At 44.8% G+C, this 24,474-nt stretch overlaps 1 protein-coding gene across 2 annotated transcripts in view; it reads left to right on the top strand.

Annotated features, from left to right (window-relative positions):
• Positions 1-24,474, top strand: part of LOC122413382 (uncharacterized) — a 71,010-nt gene that overhangs the window by 31,324 nt on the left and 15,212 nt on the right. For both annotated transcript variants that reach the window (XM_043423687.1, XM_043423688.1), the window contains exons 5-6: positions 16,567-16,925; positions 20,303-20,366. In XM_043423687.1, coding sequence (XP_043279622.1) covers positions 16,567-16,925; positions 20,303-20,366 — 423 coding nt within the window. The remainder of the gene's footprint in view (positions 1-16,566; positions 16,926-20,302; positions 20,367-24,474) is intronic.

Consider the following 24,474-nt stretch of genomic DNA (forward strand, 5'->3'; position numbering starts at 1 on the left):
ACGATTTGCGAGGTCACTCGCGGAGTCTCTCTCGCGAAGGCCTTCGGTTACACTTACATTCCTATACAACAATCGTGTTTACAATAATTCTTTTTCCTCCTATCGTTATCCTTGGGGCACAACAAATATAACTTGGAAACGGTGAATTCGCGTGGGCGACCAAGTTACAGTGTGCCAGCGAATCGAGGAGAAACAAAACATAGCGAAACGTTGCTAATGCGAAATGACATATCGGAGCATTGATAGATCGAGGTTAAAAATCGCCGTTTTACGCTTTGCCAAATATTGTTGGACAGCGAAGAAAAAGCCTGGGCAAGGTGAGCTCTCGAATGATCAGAGTCTGGAGGACATCCGCGGATATGTGGAATGCCCGTTATTGTTGAACGCACGAAACGTCGATGGGATTAGGGATTAGAGTATAAAAGCGAAGAAGATTAAGTAAGATAAAATAATGGACAGACGAGAGCAACGCTTTCGGTCGGAGTTGAGCAATATTTCGAGTTCTTCCGATCGATCACGAGAACGAACTGAAGAGGGATAAAAAAACGTAGACGAAGAGAGAAGCAGGAGAGGGAAAAAGAGTTGAAGACCACGAGGAAATCTTCGGTGAGTCAGTTTTTGGCAGAGTGCTTGGAATTTCGTTCTCTTTGATCATCCTTCTATAATAGAGATCGATTATAATGATTCTTCGAAAGTATCGATTTGCCTTTTGTCAAATGTTGATGATTTCAAGCCCGAATGTATGAATCTGACGAAGCTAGATATATATTCCTTGTCAAAGATCGATTCCCCATCGGTTCGTGAGCGAAGTATCTTGATCTTTGATTTTCCGATTGGAATCAGCGACTTAGGTTTTGTGTTATAAACGATGTTGTATTTCAGTCTCTCGCTCTCTGTTCGGGCTCTCTCCCACTCCGTATCGATTGTGTCGGGCTGCCTGGTGCGGGACACTTTTTAGAATCGACTGTACGAAGTCGCAAGTCACGGTAACAGCCACGAGCAACAGAATGTGGGCACTTACATATCGCGGTGGCTCACATATGTGCGACTCCCCGTTGCTCTGGTTGCCTCTGCCGTTTCTTCTTATATACACGTGAATATGTTGATGGCTCTTTCGTTCAAGATGGCCGACTTATAACTCATAAAGTCGCTCGGGGTCTTCGGCTTGGCAAGACTCTCGCAGCAATGCTTTGCCTCCCGATCGATCCTCGTTCAACAACCCGCGATATACTCCTTTCGGAGGTTAACAGAGCGATCGGTTAGCAGCTCTTGCCACGTGGAGTTTCGTTCCGCAGCCCCCTCTCTTTCCCTCTTTTCCTGTCTACGATGCAACGATCACAAGCTCGTTGGGAATGTTCCTTAAACTGAGGCTTTTTTTTCCATATCGTCCATCCAAAATCCAGATTCACGACGATGACGCCGGAGATATTAGCCGGTTAATATTCGACGGTTATCCGAGGATGGCTCGAGTAATCGAAGCCGAAGATCTTGGACGAGGAACTCTGTGCAACATTTGACCGCGTTCGAACGATTGACAGACGGACGTTTTGGGGGGGTTAAAAGTCTCCTTTGCCTCCAGATTCGTATAAGCGCGCGCGCCCACATATATTCTGTTCCATCATCGTTCCCACTGAGACACGAAGCCGCAACGGATTCCTGATTTCTCGTCATCTTCTCACGAGAGAAGAGAAAATATGAGAAAATGATGTGTGTGTGGGGACGCGTATTTGAGCGTGCTTAGCATGAGAGAGAAAGAGAAGGAGGGAGGGAAGAAAGAGGAGAAGGCTTCTAAGGCATCGCTTTGCCTACAACTCGTTGGACCCATTAATCATTCGTGTAGGCCTCGCTCTTCGGTACGGATAAAAGCAGAAGAATGAAAAGAGGAGACGGACAGTCGGACGGACGGACGGACGGACGGCGGAGGAGTTCTTCTCGAGATGTATCCTTGCCTCTCGATCTTCTTTCCCTATCACTCTCTTTCTCTCGTGGCTCATCTCTTACGATGCCACACCAAACCGTATCCTTCTCCAGCGAATCATTTTTTATCTCGGTTTCGTTTATTATTCTCCTGCTTCTTCTTCTTCATCTTCGTTTTTTTCTCTTCTCTCCTTTTTCACTCGAATTTTTTTCCTTTCTTTCGATTTTCATTCGTCGGGTTTCCATTGTCAGTTGCAAGGCGTGCTGAGGGTTCTCTCACCTCTGGAGCCGAGGCCACGCGGAGATTCATTAACTGATAGCGGGCCTCTCTCTCTCTCTCTCTCCGGTGCCGGGATTCATTCCACGAGAAATGGGCGTTATTTTTTCCTCTCTTTTCGTTACCGTTAAATATATTTTCTTCATATTTATTTTTTCGCCCCATTGTTATCGCCGCCGCGCGCGGCTTGCTCAATTTTTACTCTCACTCGGGGAAGCGCGCGAGGGGCGAATTGTAATCTGACTTCAATTCTAACGAATTAAATGAACAGAGTACACGCTAAAGTAGTACCGAGCAAAAAGAAAGGTAGGACCGGAGGATTGCCACGGAATTACGGCGCGAAGAACGGGATCACACGAGACATGTGGAAAAGGAAGACGAAGATCCGCATCGGAGTGAAATTCTCCTTTCATTTTGTGCTTCCCCAACTCGACGCGAACTCACACACGAAAACACACCTCCATACACGAACGTAGATGTTCGCACATGCTTCCACATGATTGTGTACACGTGCACGTGGGTCTAGCCTCTACTCGAGCACGTACCACCGACGGATCGAAATCGGAGCTCCCGTTTGTCCGGACAAGACAATAAACCCGTGTTGAAGATCCTGCCTGTGAAACTACGGGCTCCGTGTCGATCGGATAGTTCGTTTTTTCATTATTTCAAGGGTCCCGCGTTTTTCGAGGGCTTTTCATGCCCTCGTCCCGTTGCAAGTTCCCTCCAGCATTTTTATTTTCAACGGGCGCTTCCATCGCGACGATAAATACAACTCTGAGAGATTTTTTCGCAGCCACCTGTTGACATTTTCACGCTCGTGATTGGGGAACTGCGCGCGAAACACACGGAGAGAGAGAGTCCGATATCGTATAGCTATAGCGGCAAATTGGTCCAGGGTTCAAGCTTCTCTCGGCATTCCATGCCTCTGAATAATCCCTCCCTTCGCTCCCAGACTACTCGCTCAGGGAGATCCCCGTCCGGAGCAGAAGACCTGTTGCTCTCTTACGCTTCACCCGCCCAGACAGAGATTCACTATGCCGATGAACTGTTGAACCAGAGTTCATTGGGTTCGCGCAGCTTCTTATTGACGTTGGTCGATTGTTTGCTTCTTTTTTATATACATTCTTGAGTCGCCAGTTTTTAGTTTTCAATAATTGATTATCGGAGCTGCATTTCGACATTAAAATGTCTCGAAAATGCCCTCGGATAATAAGAAATATGTGTAAAGTTGATTGGAAGTAAATGAGAACGATTACTAAGCACTCGGTTCGCAACGAAAGTTCTTTCGAACATAAAGACGCTCGGCAGTTTTCTTCTCTCCGGGATTTGCGTCTCTTTCATTCCTGGGAACAACAACAGCAGCGCCCCAACAACAACCTCGAAAATGAACAAATTCAAGAGTCGTACCGAACACGGAATGACGAGATCGTGAAACGTTTTATGAAACCTTTTATGAAAACCTTTTACGAGTGCCGTCTGAACGGAGCCGCGGCTCCTTCCTTCACTCTTCTTCTTCTTCCTTCGTTTTTCCCTCTTTATTCTCTCTCTCTCTCTCTCTTTCCAAGCTTCTGCTCCACACGTGCTGCTTCTGTTGCCTGGAATTATATGCCAAGCTCTCGAGTCCGTTTCACGAGCAAAAGAGATTATTAGAAGGGAAAAAGAAAGAGAGCGCGTTCGGCGAGATGGCGAAATATACGTCATACAAATGGACCATTGAATTTAAACGAAAATTCAGCGTTCGTAAAAGTAGTGACGGGTTCATATAATCTGGTTCGAGGTGGGCACGGCTGCGTGTGCTCTATGACCATCCTTCTTGGATCAATTGAATATCTTCTTACTGACTTTCCTTCGCAACCTTCGTGTTATAACCTTTTTTCACTTATTGCTCTTTTGTTTCGACTTTACTACTCTCTGCTTGCATCTTTATCTCTGTTATTCTCTCTCCCTCTCCCGTTCGTCAATTGAGCTCTGACTCACCGTGTGAAACATGCGTACGGATTAGTCGACGTGCGTGCATGACACCAAGACACTTGCGGCGATACGAGAACGAGCTGGCAACGTGTGTTTGCACTTGACGATTCCAACAGGCAAATATACGTAGCACACATCACGAGCACGTGGGAATCCAACTTTTTGTCAAATTACTGTGTTCCACTGGCCCCCGCCGGGGGCCTCCGGAGTTATTTCTCATTTCGCAACGTCGCTGGCCGCAGCCTTGGAAGAAGATTTACTCTTGCGAGCCCAACGCGTTTGCGCATTCTTCGAGCATAACGAAATTAAGAACACTAATTAGTGCATTAGAGTCGGCGGAGCTTGAAGCTAAAATTAGTGACTGATGCGACTGCTGGGCTTCGCTGTATTCCGAGGCTGCGAGTCTGCGGAGAGGCGCGCTCCGAGTATCGATTATCGAGCGATACCAGATGTGGGAATATTTTACACTAATTTTCGTCACAAGTCCGATCTATTTCGCAGAGAGAAACCGGTTTTCGCGTTCCCGAGCGAATCGCGAGTTTCCAATCTGCGATTTTATTCTCCTTTGTTAATTCGCCATTTGGCGCAGCATCGAGAAATCATACGATCTCAAAGGCCGTTCGTTCTAATGGATCGCTCCGAAGCTCCCGATTATTTTTTTAATCACCAACTTTTTTCTTCCCCTTCGCGTTTTTTCCCTACCAGCCACTCTCTCCAGATCTACTTTATCGCGCTCTTCTTCTTCTTCTTCATTTTTTTCTTCGGATTTAACTCCTCCGCGGGCCAGCATCCCTTTTTCCTCTCAAAAAGCCCACGAGCAGACCGCAGGCATCTTGTTTATTTTGCCCGTCAGCTCGCTGACACTCGGACATTCGTTTAAATTTAGAATTCAATGGGATCCTTTTACCCAGTGCTCCGTGGCTCCAAGTTCGCTTCACTCTGCGTTCTTCGTCACTATATACCAATACCCAACACCAACCACCGCTCATTCTCTCCTTCTCAATATCTCCCTCCCTCCCTCCCTCCCTCTCTCTCTCTCTCTCTCTCTCTCTCTCTCGTTCTCTTCCTTCCTTTCATATTCTCCGGTTGCACGCTCGCAGCCTCTGCAACATGCACGACCGCGTACCCTCGTGCTTTTCTGTCCCCCTCGTAACACTCGTCCACAAACGCATACACACGCGGGACGATTATATTTGTTTAATTTCGCCTCAACGCGGATGCTCAATCAATTTTTTCTTTTTCTTTCATACGATTTTACTTTTGTGTCAAACAGCATTCGTTTTTTCTCGTTTCATTTACACATTCCTCCATGAGGATTAAACGGTTTTATCATCACCGCTCCCCATCTTGACTTTCGTTGTTGACTTTTCTGGGAGTTTTTATTCTTTTCAACATCGTTATTTGTGAACACGGACCCATCCATACATGCGCAGAGACAGGATAATAATTCAAGGAATCGTATTCGTGCGAATAAACACGTTACAATAAGTTATCAATAATTGGTTCCCACATTAGTCGGAGCGTCGAAGATTCGATAATTGTTTTCACGTACGTCACGCTATCGATGTAACACGTTTGACGTGCCCAACAGCAGTCGGGTCATTGTCACGGAAATTCATTCAAGGCTCAGCTCAGTTCAACGAACGAATGTCCGCTGTAATAAGAATGAATATCTCCGACATTCTGTATCCTTATAATGAGCATGAGTGCGTGTGTGTGTCGGGATTCGTGGATGAAGTAAACACGTGTGCAAGGATATTTTCGTGATTTGGGCCTGATGATGGCAATCATAGAGAGTTATGAAATTCATCAAACAGCCGGCTCTCGTCATGCATTACAACATCCGAACGCGGCTCTCGTCTTTTTAGCTCCTTTTCATCGAGGACTCCCGCGTAATTTTCTCGCTATACGACTTCTCCCTCCCACTTTCTCGTTTTTTCAAACTTCTCGGTTGTTTTTGTCTGCATTCTTTTCGGGGGCCGGATGGGCCGATCGGCGTAAAAAAACGGTCACGCCATTAGTATTTCCACGCTTGGGAATAGTGACCGATTAATTTTTCTAACAAATTCCCTGGCTCTGGTTTGTAGGGTAAATGGGAGAATACGTGGAGGAGCCAAGGGTAGAAAGGCTTCGGGAGAGAGGGCACCGATTCCGTTTGAAAGATAGCGAGCTCGTTCGTTTCTCGATTTTACTGGAGAGCGCTGAGAAACTCGGAACCATATAGAGCATTACTCTCGTTCTCTCTCCTCCTTTTTCTCTCCTCGCTTTGTGATGCTGGCAAACGCTCTCGAAACCATTAGGAGGAAGCCGCGAGAGCATTGAGCGCCGTAAGGCCCCGCGGGGCCTCGTCAGTCTCCGCCGAAAACCAGAAAGTCAGCTTGTCAAATTAATCACGGATGACCAATCCATCAGTGAGCATTCCTAGGCCGGTGCTCTGCGCCGACGCGCGCGCGCGCGCGCGCAAGCCTCACGGCAAGGATCTTACAGGATCTCATTCCCATCTCCTAACGAAACTCGACGCTCGATACGAGTTTTCACTCCCCTCGGCTCCTCAATATTTCGCAAACTTTACACCAACTTTCAAAAATCCCTCGCGACAATACCTCGATACTCGATTATTTTCTCTACGGATTAACCTTCGCTGTCGCACTCCCAGTGAGATTTCGCTCGACACACACGCGCAAACATTTTTACACGCACGTATTTATGAACGCCTTTCGTGTACTTTGGAATCCGTAACGGTTCATCAGATTTCTTTTTTCCTTTCTCGTACTCTTCAAACATTTTGCCAATGTCGCCTTCGGATATGACATCCAACGGGCAGGCCGCCAGGTTCCAGGCTCACCCAAAATTTTTGATCCTCCGTGTGGCTTGCTTAGAACTCTCCGACACTGCGGTGTCGCAGAATTTGCTCCAATTGCTGATAAACGATAATCGGACTCTCTCTCTTGGTTGCTTCCAGCGGTCGATTACCTTAAAAGACATCGATCGCGAGTTGACGAAAACATCGTCGCATGGCCCGAGCACCAAGGAGCGAAGTAAGAAAAATAATGTAAAAAAAGTGGGCAACTAAAGATGGAAGTCACGCTCGGGTGCATCCATTTAAATGAAATTTTCCAAAATTTCATCGAATTATGTTGGAGCTGCAGATGTTGCAATCTTGAGATTTCGATCATGTTCCTACGGAGGCCTGAAAAATTGTGCGATCGAATTAAGGCCCATGGGATACTCGCGCGCCCACGTTGCAACTCTCCCCGGGGGCCTCATCCTCTCCGTATTAGAGGAAGGCTAATTTTAATATTCAAATTCCAACGGGGGCTAAACCGCGCCTTGCGACGCGCGAGATGGCCCGCGAGAGAACCTCGGGGTAGGACCCAATAACGTAACGCGAGTGAGAACGAGAGAGAGGGAGACTCGATTTGGGCGCGGAGCATAAAGGAAGGGAGCAAGAGTGACGCGCATAACCGATTCTCGAACTCATAAATTTTAAATTATGGCGAGGTAAAAATGAGCCGAGGTCGCATATGAAATTAGCGGCAAGTAGGTTTGACGCTCTAACAGCGCGTTCTCGCCCGATAAATAAACTTGGTGAAAAAAATTAAAAGCATTTTTTAATAGAAAAAAACGGGATCAAAAGATCGGATTTGAGGGCGCATTTTTTCAAAATTCCTGACAAATTTCATAGCGAGAATAAATTCAAGCTTCGGTTTATCGTGATTTCGTTCCATCGAGATTGTCGACGCGTCGCGTTGAACTCCACACGAAAACAATCATTGAAAAATGATATTGAGATATTAAAATTGCGGTTTAAAACGGGCGAACCATGCAGTACAACGATTAATTCAAAGTCCGGAGGTTCCGCGCTGGAAAACAATGATGAAAGTCTGGGAGGGTTCGATATATGGCGTCTCCATATGCGAGAAACGAGATCGATTCGTGGCTATCGTTTCTTCTCGTCCATCCAAATTTTTATGAGTCGTTCTACCTTCATTTTTCCCGTACATAGGGCGAATGTTTTTGGGCCCCATTACTGTCGTACGGTGCAGATCGGAGAGAGTGAAGGAAGAGCGGAGGGAGAGAGAAGGAGCGAGGGGCGGGGGGTCCGTCTGGGCCGTTCGACTCGAATTTCCGGCATTAATTCGACATTATGCGATATTCAAATGGACCCCCCGGAATTTTAAGTCTAACGAGGCTCGTGAGAAGTCTCGAACGAAGCAGAAAGCGAGAAGTTGAAGTGGAGGGTATACAACGCGAGGTTGAAGAAGGTCCAATTTTACCCCATTCTCTGCGCGTCGCTTTCGTCCCCTTCGTTTTTTTTTTTTCCATTTCGAGTCTTTTTTCCAAGGCCTAAAATAATTTTCGCTTCCGTTGGAGACGAATTTTTCTGAGCTGCTCGAAAACTAGGGACTCGAGATCCCAAAACGATCCGATCTTGCTTGCCACCGTTCCTCCAACGAATTTCGAAACGTCATTTTTATCCGGGGAGAATCCGATGCCGTGACGTTTCGCCGAGGATACCCGCACCTTTTGTTTGGGCCCGTTTCATTTCTCGACTACATGCAAGATAATTAATCTTAGGGGCAGTAGCCAAGGCACTGAGAGCAATGATCCTCCCGTGGCTCTCACGAGAGTGAGAGAAAAAGAGTGTTAAGCATAAAAGGCTTTTCGGGTTCGGAGGACTGATAAAAAATGGGCTCGCACTCGGCCCTTTTCGTCCGCTCATCCCTTCCCGCGATCTGTGACTGACCCTCGCGCGCGCAGTTGTACGCAGTTGTTCGTCGCCGTCTTCCTTCGCTTTTGCTTAAGGCCCTTTCCTTCTCACTCTTCCTCCTCTCATCCTCATATTCCTTTATTTATTTCAACCTTCTCCATCATCCCCATCTACGGCTCCAAGGGCCCAAGGAATATCGCCCTTTTCCTTCACCCCCGGCATCTCTTTTTATACCTTTTAGCCGAAATTAGGCTCGATAAAAAATCGTCTGGCCGAGTAACGAGAATTAACGGACGGCTCTATATACGATACATAGAATTTCTCGTAGGGTAATGTAGCCGAGAGCACGGTTAAACGCATCGAGAGAAGGGCTGAGGCCCACTTTTCAAACCTCGCTGCAGCAGAACACCCTATTTTTTCGCTTCTGTGAGAATTCATTCATTTTATTTTTTCTTTTTTCATCGTAACATTCATCAGGCCCCGCGTGCATTAATTCGGCAACGTTTCATAAGTGCGGTTCGTATTTTCAATGTGTAACCCCTCTTTGGCTTTTGAAAATGGCTACTGCGCGAACCCTCGACGTTGGCATCTACTGACCAGCAAACAGCAGGCGAATTACATCCGCGTATATCTTTGCTCCACATGTCAAGTAGGTTTATACCTCGCTCTTTACTTTTCACTAACTCTTTCTCCCCTTTTTTCCTCTCCTCTCCTCCCTCGTCCCATCACAGCTACTCTCTTTCTTCCCATATTCGATTCTACTCGTTTTCTTCAACGGCCGTGAACGCAGTTTTACCGTGTAATAATAGGCCTCTGTTTGAGAGCGTATAACGTTAACGATCGATAATCCTCATCTCTTCTCGATACGTCGTTAAAGTCAAAGCCCCAACCGAGTGACGACTGTCCAGAGCTATGCCATTAAATTCGATGGAAATATTACGGACACGTTTTTCTGTACACACATTTTAGGCTTTTTGCCCTTAAATTGCGAGCAATTTGATTCTCTCGAGGCCTTAACAACACACTGTTTACGTGAATGATCGATTGGAGTTACACTCGATGCAATTAATCCTGAGGGTTCAAAGTGCTTAGGATCGAAATAAGGGCCCCAAGACTGGAAAGAAGGGGATTGAAAAACAGTTTTTTGGATCACAGTCCATTGGCGCAGAAGCTGCTTAATGAATATTGTGAAAAAGAAGCTGCTGAGAAACGTGCAGGAAAATATACGCGAAGAATCCTGACACGTGAACGTACTTTATTATTGCTCGTTTTAACGAATACTTTGATAATGGAAAAAACAAGTGAAACCGCGAAGCAATGCGATTATGAGTAACGAAGTTAGTGGGGGCTCTCGTGTGACTCGCTCGTCTCTTGGACTGCCGGTGGCAAAAAGCACGAACCAGTCTCGAGTAACTGGCGTATAAATAATCGCTCGAATTTCGATTCTCCACAATATTAACATGCTCGCGTTCGTTATTCCATGATTCTTTGCTCGTGTCAACCGAGTCCAAGAAACGAGAAACCGGAAGTTACTTCTGTTCTGTTGTCCCAATAACTCGTATCTCTGCCTGCGCGTCCGTTATTTTTATAACGGAGACATTTAACTCGTCTTCGGGAAACGAGCTCAACGTGAAAGAGAGGAGCCTCTTGTTGCCGAGGCATCGGGACTGCTCGTCGAAAAAGGGGTGAATTCACCCTCGACGCACAACGACGAGAATAAAAAAATCCTTTTCCCATCCTTTATTTCTCTTGCAAATCGTTTTTTTTCCTTCGTACTCGACAAAATTCCTCGGCGAAAGGAGTCCTCGGAGCCCCGAGGGGATGCGCGCACACGGATAAGACTCGAATACCTGTGTCCTTAACATCCCCGGCTCGAGAAAAATCGAGAAAAAAGGGAGAAAGATGAGAGGCAAGAAATAATGGGCGAATGCCGAATGAGAGAGAAACAAACTGTGACGGGGTGACGGGGTCACAGGGTGAATACCGTTTTACCGACTATTAACTCACTTTTACCCCATTCTCAAACACACAACCCCTCGCGGAGAAGTCGTCAGGCCGAGAAAAAAAAGAATCGTTTCGGGGATTTCCGGGCGACTTGTTTTTTCTTCCCCTTCTTCAAACCTCTCGCCACTTGGGGTAATCTTTCACATTTTTTCTTTTCTACCTATTTTTATCCTCCTTTCCCCGTCACTTTCCTTGCTTTCCGTATTTCACCGTCTTTTTTCTTCAACCCCTCGCAGATCCTTCGCACCCCTCTCACTTTTTTCTCATTTTTTTCCAAGGCTTTTTCTCCAGCCCCGCATTCACCTCCTCCCGCTCGGGGTGGCTTACGAACGAGTGCGCGTGCAGGTAGAAACGTGGCTGTCGATATATTCGACGCGTAATACACGCACCTATGTATAGGGGAGACGGGGGCAAAACGGGGTACCCCAGGAAAAAGTCGAAAAAGTTGAAATGGCCACAGCATTTTTTTGCTCTGTTACAATTTTTCAAGGACTAAAATAAAGGGCAACAAAATTTTGGGGTGATAACTTTTTCAAAATTTGACAACGCCATGGGTTTTACTCAGAAACGGTGGAGCTTCAAATTCTTTTTTCTAGCACTTCGTAATATTTATTTTCACTTTTTCGCGTCTCCCGGTCCTAACTTTTTCGACGTTGTAATTTTTGCCGTTATTTCGGAAAAAAAATATTTTTTTCGGCCGCAATGGCGTACACCTGAAAAATTGTGGATTTTTTTACTCCAATTTCAATTCAACGTATACCTTGACTGCTTCGTTTAAAAAGGATTCGAAAAAAAATGCGAATCCTTCATTCTCCCTTAATCCAATTTCCACCGTTTAAAAAAAAAAAAAAAAATTCTTTCCAATATTTTTTTGGGAAATTTCGAAGGTTTCCATCCCATTTTTTTCTCAGGAAAAATAAACCGTATTGCGAGGAAAAAAAATGAGTTTCCGCAATTTTTAAAGTATCCCGTGTTGCTCCGGTCTCCCCTGTATACGCACACGGTATCTACCTGCGTCACAGATCGTAGCTCCCTGAAAAAAGACAGAGCGACGAGACCAAGGGATGATCAAGGACGAGGATACGTGCGTGTACGTAGAGCGGAACACGCTCGATTTAATCCCTGAGAAAAATCGGGGCGGCCACACACCATCTTCCGGGGTTAACCGATTTTCACTGCAATTTTTTTTCTCCCTTTTTTTTCTTCGTACATTTTCTTCTCCCTTTTCATGTACGCAGTCTCATCTCATTGCTTTTCTGAGTCTGGGGTGAAATCCGAGCCTGTGCACCGTGCGCCGTGTGACCCGTTTAAAGGTTTAAGTATCTCGTAAAGATGGAGCATCAAAGTCTTTTTTTCTCTCACTTTTTTTTCCTGATTCCTGGTTTTTTTGGTCTCCCCGATCGCGACGCGTCGAATTCGTCAGAGCTCTCGAGGTATTTCTCTTTCTCGTGGAGTGCCGCTGACAAGTGACGATGACATGGACGGTCAATCGAGCGCATCCTCCCATCAACGTTTTTTCGGTATTATTTCGTTCCAATAAATTCGCTCAATTTTTTCATTTTGATACGCACTTTGAAAATGGAACGAAAAATTGATTAAACCAATTTTCCACCGGATGATAAATCGCTTTCTAGTTGATAGTGATTTCTTGTTTGCTTTTTTTTTTTCAATCGTTCGAGCTCCCGTGGGAGATGTAAAAATGTTGGAAATTACACAGCGATCCAAGTTTATTTATTCTCGTCCTCGTCCGTGCTCATTGGAATATTGAAAAAAGCGTTCGAATCCGGAACTCCGGTAATTTCGAACATCGTGAAAAACGAAATAATCACATTACCGCGTGAAATGATGGATGGAAAGTTTCGTGGGAAGTATTGTAGCATTTATGAAAAAGCTCGACGAAAAAAATGGAAGGGAAGTTGATTCTTTTTTTCCTTCAAGAGCCCGAGAGGAAACCTCGGCACAAGGGGGTTTCGTAATTTCTGAGGACTCGTAATCGATCCCGGTGCCGTTACACGTCCACATGTGGCTTTCCTTAAGCCTTTCCGTTTCGTATTTTCGTATGTATTCTTCCTCCGTTTTTTTCCTCTTTCATCAATCCTCGATCCTAAACTATCGTAGTCACTGTTTCTCCGTTATATGGCCAAAAACCACCTCCCGAAAGAAAAGGTAGTGCAGGTAAAAATCCGAAAGTTTGACGTTCTCATGGATCGTCTTGCAGCATTGCACACACATGTCTGCTCCTATATATTTCTCGTAATATCCGCTCCCGAATCGACGTCCAATGTTATACCTGGAGAAGAAACCTCTCGATGGCCCCCCAAAGGTAAAAGGACCCCCTCTAGAGATCATCCGCGCCAAATACTCTGCCTCCGTCTCTCGCACCTATTCCCAAAAACCCTATCGAGCATCGGAAAGCATTCGTTTATCGTTCGTATCAGAATGCCTCTGTGAATCCTGTGCGACAGAGAGAGAACGGTCGAAATTTCAAAGAGGGGGTTGAAGACGGGTTACGTTGTTTCTCACGCACGTCCGAGAAGAGCTCCAACCGTTTTCCAAACCTTTTTTCATCCTCGCCAAAGATGAGTTTCCCCAATTCATCATGCGGTTAACCGTTTAGCCTGAGGACAAATTTCATAAATTCCCTCAAATTCGGGGAGGCGGTTCAACGGTATAAAATCAATTCAGTATTGCGATCGATTGAATCAACTTTTCAAATATCAGTTATTATATATCCCTGCCATTAAATTACTGTCAAAAGTCATTATTATTTCTCAAAGCTTCATCAAATTACATGTTTATTGATTAGTATCCATTTGTCGATTAGCAGCTCCTCCGAATAATATGCTGCTACAATTTTGAAACAAACATCATTTTCATTCTTCGAGAACGAATAAAATGTTTGAATTCGCCACAACGTTGAGTTTTCGAGACTTTTATAATCATTTTGTGAAATGACGAAAAAAAAAAGTAAATTTCATAATTCCAAGAGGTTCGTGAGCGTGGAAAACCACAAGATTTTCGTTGAACGTTTGATTTGAACCTTTCCGAATGGGAGATGACTCGATTGGAACAAGGTCACCTGTTGAAAAGCAATTACGGGACATTGGTTATCGAGATGTCTCAATTTCACGACTAGCCTCTCCCTTCTCTGGGCTGCCACCCTAAACGAACGAGACGAGGGACCCCCTCCTTGCTGGCTGCAGAGTCTCCTGTATTTTTTCTTCCCTGCAGCAAGTTTGTTTCGGAACCCTCGGCTTTTTTCCCCAATCAGTCGATGGTCGTTCCCGCAGGGCTCGAAGCATCCAATGGTAAAAGAGGCTCGTAGTCGAAGGACCACCCAATCGAGATCCCCACCCGTTTCCTCGATTTTTAAAGGGACTGTGTTTCCAAAAAATCATACAAAAATCAGTGCTCTTGGAATCGTGCGAGAAACACTTCCGGAACGGCCACGACGGCGTCTCGCCACTGAATCATCAAAAGTATCTCATTTTTCATATTTTTATTTCCACTAAATTTCACGTTCAACGTCCTCAGACGATGACCAATAAAAAGGGCGACTCCGCAGAAAAAATATCGTGGATTATAACCAAACGATTCTAGTTAAAAAACGCTACAGAGCAACGTACAAAGTAGTAGAGCTCACAGAACCCGATAATAATCAATTAGCCCAATCAACGTCGCCGGCAAAGACCTTCGAAAAACGAATAAAAAAATCTTCGAATCGAAAAGCTCTCAGGAAACTTATCGAATGACGTTTCGGCACAAAAACAACGACTCGATGCCAATGAAAACGTTACGGTCTGTTACGCGCTTGTTATAAAGTTCCACACGACGATTTTTCAACAGTTAAATCGTTAATTAAAAGTTGAACCGATGGAGATCGAGTACAGAAATCGATTAAACGCGTTACAATTTAATTTTGATTAAATTGAAGCTAAAATTCGCTTTTCCATCAATCGGAAAGTTTCAGATATATGAGCCACGCACTCGTTAACGAGGCTCACCAACTTGGGCTTTCCTCTAACAGCGATACACGTTCGCATGTGGACGTTGAAGTTTCGACAAGTACACCCGGGCCCCTCCCTCTCCCGGGGCATAAACGACCGGATGATTTAAAGCATCTAGTAAACCCACACACTCAAGCTCGCTCGTATCCATGTGTATATAAAATGTTTAGTGTACGTTTATGAGTCGAGATGTGAATTTAAACGTATCGCCATTTCGTGAAGTTTGCCCCGAGCTCGAAACTAAAACGATAAGGGTTGGTGGGCGGAGAGTACGTACGATACTGCACACAACTTATTCTCAAGGGTTACGTTGAACAGCCTAACGAATTTTGCACCACTAACAGTTTGAGTTTTGAGTCATATTATTCGATAGAATCGTTAGCAGAGTGAAAATTTAAGGTGGAATATCAGTGTGACAGGCTGAAAAATGAAGTATTTTTTGGGATTTGTTTTTTTTTAAAGGGCTCGATAAAATTATTTGAAATTTTGTGTATTAATTATTCAAGTAATGAAAAGTATACAAGGATTTTTTATTTTTAGTACATTTTATTAAGCAGAGGAGCGGTCGCAAAATGGCGTCTCGAAAAAAGATTCCCCGACGGTTGACAGCATAAGTGCCACAGCAAGCGTGTTAAATAAAAAATTCAAAAAGATTATTCAATTATAATAGCATAGCTATTGCAGCATCGTAGGAAGTTTGAAAATTTTTATTAGAAAAGAATGACGTTGTTGAAATGTTTTCTGAAGAGAATCCTTTTTGAATAAAGTCGATTGGACAAAATTTGACAGATGTCAACCAGGTCAAAAAACATGGTTTCGAGAAAAACGCGTTTAAAGTTTTGAGAGGATGACATTGAATGACGTAACTTAAATATTAATATGTAACAAGTTCTTTACCGATTAGTCTGCTATCCCTGGACCGTACGGAAGTTCTTTTGCGCCCAATCTCTTTTTTTCACACTGATATTCCCCTTTATAAGGCTCTAGTTGGCTGATTAATTAGAAAAAACACGGTTTTTTTGATCGAAATTTAAGGACTTGAGAATTGACGTTTGCTGTCCGTGGATCTTAATTGTTTCACTCAGTAGTCAAAGATTTTTTTCTCGTTCTTCCATATCCAGACCTCGAACTGGTGGTATTTTGTATGATCGTTTCCATCCGAATTGTTAGAAGCTCATGGGATAGAAAAAATGTTCAACGAAATTCAGCTGGCGATAAAATATTGTTTAAATGCGAATTTGAGGGGCTGAAAATGTGCGAGTGAGGTCGGGATTCCACGAGGGATTCGACGACGGATTTATGTCAGATAATGACTGTAATTCAGCGCTGAGGGCCTGGAGGAATCTTCGGGTACGGAGCATCAATGAGGCTGCACACGACTTTTGGCAGAAATGGACGGAAACGTGACTAATTGATTGGCACGATAGGACACGGTGGCTCGGAAGTGCAGAGGAAGAAAGAAAGAGGCGATCGGGACCGCGGGCTCTGTACGAACCGAAACTCCGCTAATCGATTCTCGTTCTGTGATAACGGATTTCTATATTGACCACGCTGCTCCGAAAAGTCGACTATAAATTGCGGCTGTTTTGCGACTCGCGGACAAAAATAATGAGCACGCAATAAACTGTGAAAATAATTAGAAAAAGCTTGTAATCGAAACCGTTTTATTTGGATTTCAGGAAAGGTCAAGGTGAAAGAAGAAAAAGACGCGTCGTCGATGGCACCCGGAAGTCCTCCAACGCCGCCGCACACGCCTCAAAGTCCGCCGCGACAAAATGCCTCGGGAAACTTGTCACAGGCGAGCCAAACCTCGAATTCGGCCTCACCTTCCCTCGGCCATCCTCTTCAGGCACTAGCCAACTCACCCCTAAGTCAAATACTCGTGCAAAATCCCGCCCTCGCCCAATTGCTCCAACAAAACCCAGCGATACTCGCCCAGAATCCACAACTGGCTCAGCTGCTGCAACAAAATCTTCAGGCGCACATGGGCAGTGTTTTGTTACAGAACGCGAGGCGCGACGACAACGACGATTCGAGGGTGAGTTTCAAATTTTCTCCTTAAAAATCAGCTGAGGATTTGCCTTCGTGTCATTCCGTGCAGCGCTTTGTATACAGACCCAAAAGTCTTTCACTTTCCCGACCAACGAAATCCGTCGTCAATAAAAAGTGATCACCAACTCATTATTCCAAACGATGTAAAAACTGGTGAATTCGATTTCGTTATGAAAAACGTTGGAATATTATCTTTCGAGTTAATTCATCATGGCGGACGCGTGGGTTCGCTGACCCAGCGTGAATAATGAAGCGTGAACGATGCATGAAAGCGGGTGGATGAAAAGTAGTCAAGCTATAACCGCATATATCATGCGGGTTGCTTCTTTTCATCATCAATTAACCGAGAATTGAGATTCTCTCGTGTTATTCACAAAAGTTTTATAGACTCTTGGGGGCGATCTTTTGTTCGTCACTTGGTTCATTCTCTCGTCATCGTTTCGAGCATGCACGAGTGGAATTTACCAATCAAACGTATTTCCTCGTTAAACCGCATTTTCTTTTTTATGGAATAAGAAGAGACTGATGAATTGGGTGTTCCGGCGAGGGTGGGAGGGGGGGGGGGGGGGGGGGATCATTATTTTTGACTCATTACGAAAGAGGAGTGAACGGGTGCTTACGAGAATTCAAGAAACATTAATTTGCATCGAAATTTCAATGTATATATTCAAAGAATGCAAACTTCATTTACTTTGAATGCGTAGAAAGCATCGAAAATAGTAAGAAAAACGTTGAGCAAAAACAAAAGAATGAAAAAAAGAAGCATGGGCAGAGTGAATTGAATAATACACCGCGTATACGCATCCGCCCATAAATCTTATTTGCGTAAATATGCATTTCGAGATCGAGCAATGACCAACTTGGCATTTCCTGGTACAAACGTAAATTAAATAAAATAAGAGATGTAAAAGTTCACGTATTCAGATCATACGGTTATTGTCCACAAACAAACACACGCGAATATAATCACGAAGGCAAAAGGTAAAAGGAATTGAGAAAAATACCGTGTTGCACTTTGAGCGCACATATACACGGGTAGTCACGAGGATAAGACAGAAGGAAACCACACACGAATTCCACGAGTAGGAATCCCATAGCCGGAGAATCGAAATTATTCATCCCGGGGTTGAATTTTTCGTCCTCGTGTCGTTTTACATTACTTTTGCGCCTTTGAATATTAATGGGCATATGCGAGCGTTCTTGCCTCTTTTTTCCTCCCCCTTGATCCTCTCCACCCGTTTTTACCCTCGACCCCTTCCCCGTCATCAACTGTTTCTTCTCTCGTATTTTGTCCCTCTTTGTCTATCTCATTTGTCTTTTGCATTTTCTCGTCTCTGTCTTCCTCTCCTCCCCTCTCTTACGAACGAACGAAGAATATATTCGTCCTGCCCCTCTGTCCCCCTTCCTCTTTTTCGCGTTATGCCATAAGACAAGAATAAAGCAACATGGCATATAATACTCGAAGCCTCTATGTGCACCTCTATCTTTCTTTTCCTTCTTCTTGTTTCACTTATTTCTTTCCTTCCTTTTTTTTCCTCTTTTTTTTCTTTTTCAATCTCTTATTTCTTTCCTCTTCTTCGTTCTTCGTTCGTCTTAACGTTATTCTATTGTTTGCAAATCAGCTCTATTGTTTTCTCATGTACCCTCTGTAACACTCCTTGCTTCCCCTTCCTTCTCACTCGTTTCCTCCGCCTTCCACCTTTCTACACGTACATATATCTTTATATATATATTATATACACTTCCATATGAATATATATATGTATATGCATCTTAGTTTTCCGTATTCTTCGTCTTCTTCTTCTTCTTCTTCTTCTTCCTCTTTTCTCCTTTGGGCTTCTCTTACTCTTCGCCAATACACGGTTGCGAAATCCATGCGCCTGTGGCGATGCTATTCCACTCCTTTTGATACTACAACTCGCCAGCATCGCTGACCCCATAGACCATTATATTCTTCATGTGACTATCTCACTCTTCTCCTCTCTCTCTGCTTTTACTCTTCTTTTTATCCCATTTCATCTATACAATAATAATACCCACTATTGTAATGTATAATACAATTTTTTTTTGTTTTATTTAAAGGCTGTACGCACTATGATCTGCGATAGCGATCGATGGCTCTTGCGCACTTTTTTTTCGTCATCGATCGCACGGTTGTGGATTTTTTTATTTCTGCGGAAGGAGGCGTGCGAGCGGAGCGAATGAGGCTCGTTCGACCGTGGGGGTTTCGGGGCGCGAGATCTCATCATTGCGCGTGTCAACTTGACAGGAAAAATTGTGCGGATTTTGAGCTTAAATTAGTGCTGTTTGGGACAGGAATTGGGTCGTTGGGAAATTTATGATCGAGGCGAACTTTACTCTTCCGTTGGAGGACCCGAATATTTAGACCACTCAACGAAATAATTCGAAAATAAAATGAACGGACAATTACCGAAGTGTGGATGAAAGAGAGAGAGCGGTTGGGATCAGGGAAGGGGGAACATGATGTGGCAACGAGTTCATAAATTCAGTCGCCTCCGACTGGCAAGGGCTTCGGAAATCGTACAGGATTCGAATAATTTGTGGCAGCGCGACGTACGGCTTCCTTCACGCTTCTTTTCTCCGTCCCCTTTCTCGGTACCAACACTCTCTGTTTATTCAATTTTTCCGTTTGTCTTATCCACGGCCCTGGGACACTCGTTGCAGGAATTTCAAATCCAGCATTTTTATTCAATGGACTTCCGGAGTTTGTGGATCGTTTTCAACTGCATTTTGTCCACTCCTGATTCAGTGCTCGAGGTCCACGTAATTTCTTTGGCAAAAGACGAATTATCACGAGACAAACGGGGACAGTGAAATAATCGAACTCCAAGAAATGACGCCAACTTTAAAAAATAAGAAAGCAAATATGAGAATAAAGAAAAATTGAAAGCGATAGAAAACGGAAGCGTCGTCGGTTTGAATATTCGATGCGGTTGCGGTATAAACGTGAGGCAAGGTCACTGATCCGAGACCCAATCAGAGGGTGCTCTTGCTCGGCTTCGAATGATGATTCTAATTAAAGCCACTATTAAGTGCGTTTACTCGCTTTCTCATAAAGTATTCCTCGAATTTTTCTTTCACGAAACCGGAAATCATTGATAATGGCCCCTTTAGCCTCGTGTCTCATCGTTAACATACGCCCAAACCTTCTTCAATTCATGCTTATTCATCGCTCGTTGAATAACCATGCTTTACAACGGTGTCAACGAACCGGTTAATTAATAATGCATAGATATAAACACCCGTGAATAAATATATCGACGAATCTTTAAGAAATATTCGATTCCTTTAAAATATTATGTTTTCATCGTTAATTATTGAGTTGAATTTTATTCGTTTTAGGTCACACCAACGATTGTCAGTCTCGCATCAATGAAGGTCGATTCAGCTGATCCCAAAGTATCTGGTGAGTAAATTTGAGGTTCTCTTTTCCTTGAAAATATTTCGTCCACGTCGATATTCGTTATCCCCCCGTTCCTTGTCAATTTATTAATGATTTTTCGGATCCCGCATTTTAGTTAATCTCCACACGCTTCGTATATGTGGAAACTTTTTCGTTTTTCCGCTTCGAGCAAAGTAGGATGTTTGACGGAAACGCAGCGATATGTATATCCGTAATAGCCGAGAGTTGACGAGAACCGTGCTGCGTCGAGAGTTTCAGCCGGTTTTCTGATCGGTAGAACCCGCAGGGTCAGCGCGCCTCGCGCTTCCCCCCTTTATTGAAATATCCGCCCACAGCATTATGGGAATTATGAAGGAAATTAGATGAATTCCCGGTTCGTAATACTCGACGTACGATTAAGCAGAGAAAAAAAAGGCCACGTAGTTGAGATAAAAAAAGCATTGTTGTTCTTGCGACGAGCGAGCTTCGGTGAGTTTTAGTGGAAATGGGCTTCGAAGTGTAGAATTAAGGGATGGAACTTGATCCGTGTAATCATAATTGATTGCTCGTCTCAAACGGTCTCTTTCGACTCGAAATGTCAGTACTACTTTCTCCGAATCTCTGACAGGACCGGGATTTCGACGAGGATTCACCGCGCTTCGAATTACCGATTATTTCGATGAGGCTGAATTCGAACGCGTGGTCATCCCATAATGACGAGTCATTACGCCCTAATATCCCTTGATTCGTCCCTTGTACGAATCGCTGCAGCGACTTCACATCGCTTCGAGAAGCTCTCAATTCGTAGTGACATTAGAACAATTTCTCTCGGTCGATATTACAATCGTATTAGACGCGATGCTCGAGTTGATGATCGTGAAAATCTTGGGACAGAGGCTCGCCCGGTTGGGAACGAGCGTGGATAAGTTCATTGAAATAAAAGCGCACCGAAGAACGATCTTTCTTTTTTATTCTTTCTCTTTGAAAGCCAAGCGTTTGTATTAGCTGAAAAGGGGCAGGAGGCAGGGGGCCGAGGAAAGAAGGGGGTGAGGGGGATCGTCCGACGTAAAACGGAATAAAATAAAATGTGTTAGGTCGCGAAGTGTACGGTCGCGTCGGACGTTGACGATGCCGTGAGGGGGTGGGTGGGTGATGGCGAAAGAGGGATAGAAAGAGATGCGCGAAAGCGCTCGCATACGGGAACGAGGGATTGGTGTAAGCGAGAGAGAAAGAGCCGGTCAGCAATCAAAGCTGATTAAGCCCACAACTGGGGAATCTGTGGGGCCAGTGTCTCACGCCAATCTCGCCCAATCAGTCGTATGTGGAGCCCCGGGCAGGCAGGGAGATTTAAAAAATAGAATGCCTACTGTCAATTGTCCCATAATTTAAATAAATCGAATAAATGGACAAAGTGGCCAATTAGAGTAGTTGCCACTGGCTTGCCTGCTTTAAAGCTAGCCTTACTCCGTATTTTACATATACATATACACACACATATGAATATAGAAATATATCTATACACGATATCCACATAGCTATAAATATATGCCTGCCTGCGTTATTCTCTTTCTCGGTTCTTCACTCGACGACGTTTGCCAACTGTATTTACCCCCCCACCACCCCCGTCCCTGTGCATTTCTTCTAATCCTCCCGTTCCTACGGTTAAACCCGCGATTGTCGCTAAACCCTTGCTCGGGCTGTTTGGAAAATTTTTAACCGCTCCGCACTCGTCCAATCTGCCAAACGCCTTTCCCCGACTCTCCATCCTCTCCCACTCTCTTTCCCCTTTTCTCGAGTACTCTCGAGCCTTGCTCGAGGAAGCGCTGCTCGAGCCTTCATTTCGAAAGCTCCGGTATTGGTCAATTTTATATCAACTATTTCGACTTTTTTTTGGGTTAATGAAAAGATTCGCCACGAACTCATCTTTATAATCTCTTCGATCCCTTCCCGGGCTGTCTTCCCTTCCGTGACTCGATTTCGTTGGAACGCATGTCTCCTAGCTTTGTTCAAAGTCATTGGCAATTGGCTGAATTGTATGAGGGAACCGTCGTCGAAGATCGGCCGTGACGAAAAGTGAAGTCGTCCCAGGAAGACTCCGAATTGGTAACGTTTCGGTTAGTTCCGATCGTAACGACTAAATTTCACGGTTAACTCGAAACTTTAAATGCGGTTTATGAGCAGTGCGATAAATCTGATCGAATGACGTCGAAGCTGCTCGAGTTTGAGAAGCTTGAATAATCGAAGAAGGGGAATCGCAGTTGTTGGAGTAAAAAGTTTTCGCATTAGTAGCTAAGTAAATATTTGACAAGCTGTCCACCAATCTTGGCGATAGCGGCCGCAGCATTTCAATGCCTTTCGAGTTGCCTCATTCGTTTCGTTTTATCGTCATCGGGACTAATGCAATTGACGCCGTTCACGTATCGACATTTGCAATTTATAATTGCAAGAATATGAGGAGGGGTCACAAAAGAGGCAGCAAAAGCGGGCGGGCCGGCGAGGTGGGGCGAAGGGGTTAATTTCTCGTTTCGTTTTCTCGAACATTAAGAGCCCGCGTCCTCGGCAATATCGTTTGGTCGAAAAGAGAAAGAGAGAGAGAGAGAGCGAGCAGCGAGGCGGGAGATGGAAGGGGACGCTGCGGATACTCAGACACAATGGCACTCTCGTAAAAACGAGAGACCTCTCGTACCCCCAAAGTCCTTTGGTCCGAAGAACGCGAACGCGCATATAAGAGCGAAAGGATTCGAAATTTTATATTTGAAATTTATTATCGCCTGGGCCCTTCGTCGCTCTTGCTTTTTCTCAGTCTCTCACTCGCGCCCTCTCTCTCTCTCTCTCTCTCCTCTCTCTGTCGAGCAGACTTTGAGAAAAGGAATGGTCCTCTTGAGCGTAAAAGGAGTGGGGCTAGGGGGAGGGGGAGTCGAGTAGCCGGCGCGCCAGCGGCCTAATTTATCGTTCCTCAACTTTTTATTAATTTCGGCCATTCGAGAATCGGCTCGAGGCTGAGATAGCGCCCAGGCGAAAAGGTAGAAAGGAAAGGAAAAAGGAGGCGAAGGGGTGGGAGGAGGAGAACACACCGCGCCGAGCATTAAGGGAATACACCGTTCGCGAATCCCTTCAACATACCGGAATGCAGTTCTAATTTTTCGTCCTACCTTTCGCTTCCCCCTCCCCCGCCCCCACCGAATATCACATACGAAACTCACCAAGTTTCTCTATCCCGCTTGCTTATGCACGCAGTCCCGAGATTGCCAAATCAGAGTGAAAAAAGCTAAACCAAAGGGAAAATCATTAACCTTCGAATGTCTCGCCTCCTGCTGCTGCGCTCGGAATTTCGAGCAAATTCACACCGACAGCTTTGACCGATCGAGCTCACCATTCACCAATTATTTCTCATCATCGATATTGGCGATACCGACCTGATTTTAGTACCAAAACCAACCGCAGCATAGTTTTAGCGAACAAACTCACTGCCGAAACTATCAAAGCCAAGGACGAACATCGCGGCCAGTAATGCCGGAAGAATAACTTTGACAGAATTCGATTTTTTCGACGAGACTAGCGTTTACATTAAAATTAACTTCAGTACTGATCTTAGAAACGTCGAATCGTTTCTGCATTCGAATGATCTTCGCAGCGAGATATTTGCGATTATAATTCCGTTAGCATTATTGCGAGGAACGTCGAACGCCGGATGTCGCTTTCCGCATTGTAATTGATTTGTATCGAACGTAATTGAAAGCCATCAATTTGATTCGGATCCAACGAATATTTGGCAATACAAAAAGTGTCTCGCGAAGAGGAGATACGCGTTTGCGGTGTAGCCGTCGCGGCAGCGGGGTGAGGGGTGAGGGGCTCCGTAGAGAAAAAGCTCAGCTTGCGAAAGAAACGAGGGCGTTGTTGGCCGAGTGAGAATATAGAGGGTGGAGGGGAAGGAGCTTGGCCCCGATAGCTTTCGGGAACGGGAAAGGTGCACACGCGAGGGACGAGGACGCGAGAGAAAGAAGCTCTGGCGCGATTGGCGCAATCCGCGTGCCGTCCTCGAAACCGAAAGAATTCATCGACGACTGACCGAGCTGTGATTGACTTTAGCAACGATCCCAAAGCCTCGTAACTCGGTGGCCCCTAAAAATCT

This window comes from Venturia canescens, chromosome 7, assembly GCF_019457755.1.
Source record: "Venturia canescens isolate UGA chromosome 7, ASM1945775v1, whole genome shotgun sequence".
NCBI classification, from domain to species: domain Eukaryota; kingdom Metazoa; phylum Arthropoda; class Insecta; order Hymenoptera; family Ichneumonidae; genus Venturia; species Venturia canescens.